The sequence below is a fragment of the Rhineura floridana genome, chromosome 22 (assembly GCF_030035675.1).
Source record: "Rhineura floridana isolate rRhiFlo1 chromosome 22, rRhiFlo1.hap2, whole genome shotgun sequence".
Taxonomy (NCBI): domain Eukaryota; kingdom Metazoa; phylum Chordata; class Lepidosauria; order Squamata; family Rhineuridae; genus Rhineura; species Rhineura floridana.
Window position 1 is genome coordinate 12,543,991 of NC_084501.1, and position 7,963 is coordinate 12,551,953.

At 49.7% G+C, this 7,963-nt stretch overlaps 1 protein-coding gene across 2 annotated transcripts; it reads right to left on the bottom strand.

Annotated features, from left to right (window-relative positions):
• Position 1: 1 nt before the first annotated feature.
• Positions 2-7,704, bottom strand: TNFAIP8L2 (TNF alpha induced protein 8 like 2). 2 transcript variants are annotated; one of them, XM_061605727.1, is made up of 2 exons: positions 7,549-7,704; positions 2-2,937 (listed from the first exon to the last, which is right to left on the bottom strand). In XM_061605727.1, the coding sequence occupies exon 2, from the start codon at positions 2,927-2,929 to the stop codon at positions 2,369-2,371; it is 561 nt and encodes a 186-aa protein (XP_061461711.1). In that variant the 5' UTR covers positions 2,930-2,937; positions 7,549-7,704; the 3' UTR covers positions 2-2,368. The 2 variants fall into 2 exon arrangements, with proteins under 2 accessions (XP_061461711.1, XP_061461709.1); XM_061605725.1 differs by having other exon boundaries at positions 2-2,934; positions 7,549-7,632.
• Positions 7,705-7,963: the final 259 nt, after the last annotated feature.

Genomic DNA, 7,963 nt, shown 5'->3' on the forward strand with positions numbered 1-7,963 from the left:
CTTATTAAAAGAAACTTTTATTTATTCATTTTCAGTCTGTGGTGCAATTTTTCTGAGCCGAAACAGCAGTAGGGAGAGGAAAGGCCACTGAGATCTTGAGCCCAAGTTTCTGAAAACCTCTGGGAGCTGACTCCTCTGAGGCAGCTGTCCAGGGTCCTGATCTTGTAACTGTTGCTGGACCGGCTGTCCTTGCAGCAAACCAACTCTCCCTTCTGCAGACCTTGTCTCCTCTGCCTGTGGCTTTGCCAGCTCTTTGTAGGCTCCTAGCAGACGCAGACCATCCTCTGCACCCATTGGAGGCTGTGCTTCCTGCTAGACTTTGGCAACGGGCTTCTTCTCCTTTGCCTCTTTATGGTTACAAAAAATGGGCAGCAGAGGGGTTGAATTTCAGGATTTGGGGTCTTAAAAAAAAGAAGAAGCCCTTGCCTCTCATTGTCTCCCTTGATGGGAGTTGTAGTCCAACAAGATCTGAAGAGCCACAAGTTTCCCACCCTGATGGGTATGGACAACTGGCCCTGAATCCAAGCCTTGGAGTGGCCGGCTGACTTTGCTACTCAGGCCTCCTCCGCACTTTACATTTCAAGTGTCATCGTGCCACTTTAAACAGCCCTGGCTTCCTCCAAAGGATCCTGGGAACTCTCATTTCTTCCAGGTGTGGGGAGTTGTTAGGAGACCCCCTATTCCCCTCACGGTTCCCAGAGTCCCCAGGGAAGAGGGATTGATCGTTCAACCACTCTGGGTGCTGCAGCCCTGTGAGGGTGATAGGGAGTCTCCTAAGGACCCTCAGCACCCTTCATAAAGTCCATTTCCCAGGAACCTTTGTTTAAAGTGGCATCATGTTGTTTTGAATGTGTCATGCAGGTGATAGCCAAGGGCAGGGGTATGGTAACTTGGCTCCTGTTATTTCCACAGATCCTGGCCAGTCCTGGGTAGTCGCAGAGGCTGATGCTGCCCCAAAAAGATCTAGCCAGGTCACTAGGCTCATTCTCACCCCTATTAAAACTCCTGGGTGCCAGCCACTGAACTGCCAAGAGCACTGAGCATGCGTGGAGGATAAGGCTAGCAGTGGCTCCTCCTTGGCACAGTGGCTGCGGGCTACCTCCAGCATCAGAGGCAGGATGCTTCCGAATACCAGCTGCTGGGAACTGTGGGAGGGGAGAGTTGCTGTCACTCTCAGGTCCTGCTTGGGGGCTTCTTCCCATCAGGGCATCTGGTTGGCCACTGTGGGGACAGGAGGCTGGACTAGATGATGGGCCCTCTTTGGCCTGATCCATCCACCGGGCTCTCCTTACAGGTGGACTCAGAGGAAAGGCAGAGTTGAAGGTGGGCTGGAACATGAAACACGGGGTGGGATCCAACGTAAGCTGTACTTCAAGTAGGCCCATTGAAATGAGTTGACATGGCTGTCTTAGGTCCATTAGGTTAGCCACATCAGTTCGTTTCAATGGTCCTGGTCTGAGTAGAACTAACACTGGATGCAACCCAACGATGGGGAACCTTTGGCTCTCCGGACACTAGGCTGTACTCAGCCAAATCCTACTCAGAGCAGACCCACTGAAATTAATGAGCCTAAGTTAACAGACATGACTAACTTCAATGGGTCTACTTAGCATAGAATCACACCCATTGCTTGGCTACCAACTCCCATCCCCTGGCTGTCGGCCATGCGGGCTCCTGGGAACCGCACTCCACCGACATCTGGAGGGCCACAGATGTTACCCTCCTCAGCACTGTGGCTACTCACTAGGATCCTTCTCCTCAGTAGCGACCCAGGGAGCTTTAGAATGGAGGTGGCAGGTCAGAGGTATCCCGTCACACACACGCGTGCATGCACACCATTTCCGAAAACCACCGTTTTCATTCCCCTCTCGGCAGCCATGAAGTTTCTAGTCCTTACCGGCTGCAGAGGTGAGCTGCTGAGCGTACAGTCTGTCAAAGCTGCAGCAAGGAAGGTTGGAGTGTGGCTTCTAAGGGTGGAGTTTCTGCAAGAGCCACACCTTCCCCCCCCCCCAAATTCTGTGGGTGCTACTGGCCCATCAAACGGATGGCAGAGAAGGTGCCCTTATCTGTATTACACCATGAGATGAAACGCTGTGTACTTTACTGGTTGAGGTGCCCATTGGTTTAAAGGATTTGGCCAACGTTACATTTTGCATCTTCCCTGCCCGTGGTGTGTTCCTTTCTATCACTTCTTCCGCCCTATCTTCCTCTACCTCAGTCAGTGGCGGATGGTGGTTCCATGTCACCGGGGCAGTGGAATCCATTCTGGGTTTTATTCTGAACTCCCAGGGGGCTGACCAAGGTGCTTCAGCGGATTCCACTGCCCCACAACCAGGGAGCCACCAGCCGCCACTGACCTCAGTTGCCTTCACAACTTCCCTTCATCAATGAGACGGTTCATCCCCTCGCAGATCTTCTCCAGGCGCGGCTGGTACGGTTCCCCCGGGCTGTAGAGCAGAGCGAGAAGCTCCGTGTTGGCAAAATGGTCAAAGACGTGGCGGATCCTTCCGTGCGACTTGGGTGTCAGATGCTTCTCCACCAGTTTCAGCAGCAAGTCCCGGCACTCCCGGAGCAGTTCAGCCAGGACGAGTTTCTCGAAGGTGAAGTCGACCTCGTGGAAGCTGATGGCCGTCATGGCACCCTGGTGGAGTTTCTGCTTGAACTCCTCCGCCAAGATCAGCTCCTCCTGGCTGAAGCAGTTGTTGCGGTAGAGGACGGAGATCTTGACGGCCACCTTGATGAGGTTCTTGATGACCTTCTGGGATTCAGCCCGGTTCTGGGTGTACTCCTTGGAGATCCGGTAGAGCTCATCCAAGATCTCGCTGCTGGTGTCGTCAATGAACATGTTGGCCATGGATTTGCTGGCCATCCGGCTGAGGATCTTCTTCTCGGCCTGCATAGCCAAGCTGCGGGAACTGAAAGTCTCCATCTTGGCTGCTTGGATAAACAAACAGAACACACATTTGATTATGTTGTGATTACGCTACTGCGGGGACGCAGAACTTCAGGCCTTGGAGGAAGGGAAATGCAGCCCTCCAGGCTACTTTATTGGGCCCTCGGGACTCTCCCCAGGCTCCTCCTCCCCTCTCCGGGTCACAGCCCTCGCCAGCCTTGCTTCAAAACCTTCCTTGACTGCTTTTGTCTAGCTGTTGTGTATCCTTCAACTGTGCTGAGGCCTCTTGCTTGCCTGGATGGAGACAAGCATGTTAGGCATCCAAGAAGCTGCCGTATCCCAAATCAGACCCTTAGTCCATCTGGCTCAGTGTTCTCTACACTGACTGGCAGCAGTTCTCCAGATTGTCAGGCAGAGGAATCTTCTCATCCCTTCCTGGAGGTGCTGGGAACTGAACTGGGGACCTTCTGCATGCAAAACAGGTTCTCTACCGCTGAGCTATGGCCCTTTCCCTAAAAAAATTAAGATTCTAGTCCTCGTGGGCCTGAATTAAGGACTGGTTTGAACAGGAGGCTGCTTTATACTGAGTCAGATCATTGGACCATCTAGCTCAGTATTGACTACCCTGACTGGCAGCAGCTTTTTGGGGTTTCAGGTAGGGAGTCTCTCCCAGCCCTAGCTGGAGATGCTATTGGAGATTGAACCTGGGACCTTCGGCATGTAAAGCAGGCCCCCTTCCATTGAGGTACAGAAACCTCTGAATTTTTTGGAATGTGGCCTACTGTTACAAAGGAAAAGGTTGTACCCATTGCTCTGCTCACCACTAGCATGCAGCCCCATGGAAAGCTTCCCTTCAGGGCAAGCCATGCCTGCTTAAAGTGACATGGCACTGTTTTAAATGCACCGTGCAGGCGCATCCAGGTTTACAAGAGCCTAAGCTGATGCCACAGTGGATCCACTCGGCTTTAAGATGCCAGGCAAGTCTTCCTTGCATTGGCTGAAACAGTTAATTAATTGCAACAGATTAAGCCCTGCCGGCCTCTCCATTCCTCTTCAACTGTGTGAGATGGATGTTCAGCGAACATGGGATCATGACGTTCCTCATGCGCTGTGACCACAACACGGGCTTCCCCTTTTCCTCTTTTGCAGAAATCTTCCTCCGGTGTGGGTTACAGCTAGGAATGGGGGGATTTGGGCTGTTTTGCTTTTGGTTTCTCTTAGTTTCCCATTTGTCCTATTGTGACTTCAGTTCTCCGCATTTCCACAGCAGTTTATGATTTTGTTTTTAAGTCCTCATGAAAATACGTCCGCATTTTAGTGCACGTTTTCTCCTATTATACAGTAATACCTCAGTTAGCAAACCCTCCAAGAAGGAAGCTCCTTTTAACAAAGCCTTTTTTAAAATGGCGAAACTGACTAGCTGTGCATCAACTTTCAAGCCTGTGCCTTTGGCTTTAAGGTGAAACTGACTAGCCTGTCTCTTTGCTTTGCTATGGATAAATTTTCAAGCCTTTGCTTTGCTAGGGTGAAACTGACAAGCTGGTGTGTTTGCATCAGTGACCTCTTGCTTTCTCCAAGGGCTGGGGCGGGAAGGATCCAATACGATTCAGAGGAGGAGAAGGAGGGGAGGGGACGGGAGGGGGTGGGTGGGTGCTGGGTAGGCACCCTTAAAAGCTCCTGTTGAAGCTGCCCCCACCATCTATGAGCAGGTGTAGGACTCTATCCCGATTCTTCCCATGTGATTCCTCCCTCTGGTACCAAAGTATCTGTGAAAGAAGTACTGTCCAGGAACACGTCTACTTTGCCAACTGACGTATTACTGTACATGTGTTTGCATGCAATTTTATCTAGTGAACACATTTTGGCAAAGCAATCTCCTCTGAGTTCAGTTCTGTATGTCGTTTTCACTGATGATGCGTTTGCATGTACACTTTATCCTCATGGATGCCTTTCTGTAAATGTTACTTGGCTAGAGAATTGCACTGCAGCATGCAGAGGTCTGCCAATTTCGAAGGAGGGCTTTGTGTAGCTCCTCAGATTGTGCTGGAAATCGGAGATTACATCGGTTCAACTTTAAATGTGAACTGAATCCAGTTTCTGCCCCAACTTTAGTTACAGCCCAAAGTATCTCTCTCTTCCCCTGTCCCTTTTGAAATAAAATTGTCCGAGCGGATTTGTGAGGCGCCTTTTACACAGCCTCGGAATTTTTTTTTTTTTAAACCAGCGTTTCCTTCCCTTGCTCTCCTCGCCTGCCCACCCCCACAGATGCATTGGGGTTTCCTGTTTTGATCCTTTTGTCATAACTTAACAACCTCAGTTCTTCCTGAAGTCAGTCTCAGAGCTTCAAGGTGGCGGAGTCTGGGGGCATAGAATGGATCCGCTTGACCCTGCTGCTCTGATCTTTTACTGTTCCTGCAATTTTTTCTTTCTTTTCTTTCTTGAAAAGACGGATGGGATGAGCGCCTTGAGCGAGACAGTCTTAAGCCCCGGGAAAAGACAGAGTTAAGATCATGTTTGCTGAAAAGGCCCCACGTTCCATCCCCGGCAGCATGTCCAGGTTGGCCTAGGAATATCCCCTGCCTGAAACCCTGCGGAGTTGCTGCTGGTCAGTGCAGACAATACTGAGATAAATGGACCAAAGGCCTGACTCAGTATAAGGCAGCTTTCTCTCTTCTAGATCTTTACACTGATGGTGCAAACACACAGACATTAAAAAAAAGTCTCTCCTCCAGATACAACCTTGCACCTTACATATCCTGTGTCTTTTAAGGATCGCTCTGTTTTGGGAGGGAGGATATTAATTAGTTAGCTTGCGAGCTGCAGTTTAGCCTTGTGTTTTTAATGGCTTCCTGGCTCCGAGGCCAAATTCCACATGAGACGCTAATAATGAATGAATGTGTCTTAATTGCCGGGAACAGAAATAAACACCCGCAACTGCATGTTGCGGACACAAACACCCAGAAGACACATCTGCAAGGAGAGTCATTTCCTCCATCCTTTAGATTTGCCACTTTTCCTGTCTATCCTGACCAGGCGCCTCTGCTTCCGATCGCTGCATAGCAGGCAGAAATCCAACCGGTTTAGGCAGGCAACTTGTATGTCCTTTCCGCTCCATGATATGGGGTGTGTCATGCAGCTCTAGTAGTAGCATAAATTACACAAAGCAAAGGCCCCATTTTCTGGCTGTCTCCCCCCTCACACACACACACACATGCTCATGGTGCGGAAGCAAGGACATACGGCATGTGAAGCAAATTGTGCATTTTCTTTGCACGCTTCCGCCATCTTGAGCAGAAAATGCGGAACTTGGGAGACCTCAAAGGGGAAATGCGATCGAAGTTTGTGAAATCATGAACTGGGGGTGGGGGAAGAAGGGAGAAGAGAGACTTGCCTCTCCTCCCTGTCTTGTTAAGTGAAGAATTAAGGGTTTACTGAATGAATTTGATTGGCAGGAGGCATACTGGACAACTTCATACATGACCTGTGGAACTTCCTGCCACATGATGGAGCGATTGGCCGTTGTGAGGTTGGACTGCTTTTTAAGAAAGGTTACACAAATTCACGGAGAGGCAGCATCAATCAACAAGACAACCAAATGGACCCTCTGTGTATAGGGGCAGGTTACCTTTTGAACACTAGATACCAGGGACAAATAGGGGCAGGCCATTGTATTTCAGCATCTCCCCCCCAAAAAAAACCTTCCCCCCCCAAAAAAAAGCTTGTGAACTTCCTAAGGGAGATGTCTGGCTGTTCAGTGTTGGAAACTAGGATACGGATCAAGACAGTCTTATTCAGCAAGGCAGTTTTTATAGGGTTGATACAAGCTACCCTCACATTGGAAGACCACAGCCGTCTCTTTGCTAAAGACCTTAGAAATATGAAAAAATTAATCTGCATCTCACCCATGCATCTTTGTGCACCCTCATTTTCAAGCCTTAAGGACTAGAACCTTGCCTGTTCTTGCTTTGTTGTTTCCAAAGGAAGCAGGGCATTGAATCCTGCCCCCCACACACCATTTTCTGTGTTTGGATGGTGTTGTGGCAGAATGCTCACAGCCCTGGACGTGCCCTCTAGTAAAAGTTTTCTTCTCTATAGTCTGTCTGCGCCTTGCCTTGCCTTAAAGGATCCAGGATATACCCTAGAGTTTGTTTGTTTTTAAATTACCATTCATGCTAATTTTGTGGCAATGTTCAGTTCTGACAAGCAAGAGATGTCGAAGCTTGAAACTTGTATTTGAAGCATTCGTTCCCTTGCACCCAGCCTCAAATGTTTTGAGGCCTGTTTGCGAGTTACTCAGTGAGGGAGGATGATGCACTTTGCCCATGCCCAGAGGTGCTGTTCTTCTCTCAAAGGCGACTTCGTGTGTTGCACAAAGCCCTGACTTAAAAGTCTAGTTTCTGGGGATAAAGTTTCCCTGATCTTTCCCCGCAGACACGCACTTCCCCAATTTAGTTATTTTTTATCTCCCCAGTGACTCAACCCTTCTTGCTTGTCACAACGCGTTCAGGAGGAAAAATGAATGTTATGTGTTTTTTTCAAAAAAGGAAAACAAATGTACAGGAGTCTTGTTCCAAAAATAGTCCTGTCTCTATCCCTTGCTCCGGAGCGCCTCGGTGTTAAGGAACCCCACCAAAAAAAAAGCTCATGTCACTCACCGTGGTCCCTGATGTTTCGTGGCTCATATGAACAGCCCCGGCGGACCTCCTGACACTGAGGAGAGAAAGAAGAAGCAGGTTGGCTGAGCAGGCAGCAGCAGTGAGACTGTCGGATGGCCTTGAGGAGACTTCCTCGAACAGGGAAGGCCCGCCCCGTCAGCTGACAAATCTCAACTTAATTCTTCACAAACAGAAAGCACAGCTGTCTGCCGAAAGGTACCCAGAGAGGTGAATGATGGGTGAGCAACCTCAACGGTCTGCATATTTTGTGTCCTGTGCAACAGCTCTGACAGCATCTGCACCCTCCAGGCCTTCCCCCGCCCCCTCCTGCTAAGGTGGAAGGTTCAGTTGTAGACTGGCCAGACTGGACCAAATCTGGTTGGCCACTGTGAGAACAGGATGCTGGACTAGATGG

Bases quoted from the DNA above. Each gene is read 5' to 3' on its own strand.
- TNFAIP8L2 (XM_061605727.1), bottom strand. From the start codon at position 2,929: ATGGAGACTTTCAGTTCCCGCAGCTTGGCTATGCAGGCCGAGAAGAAG.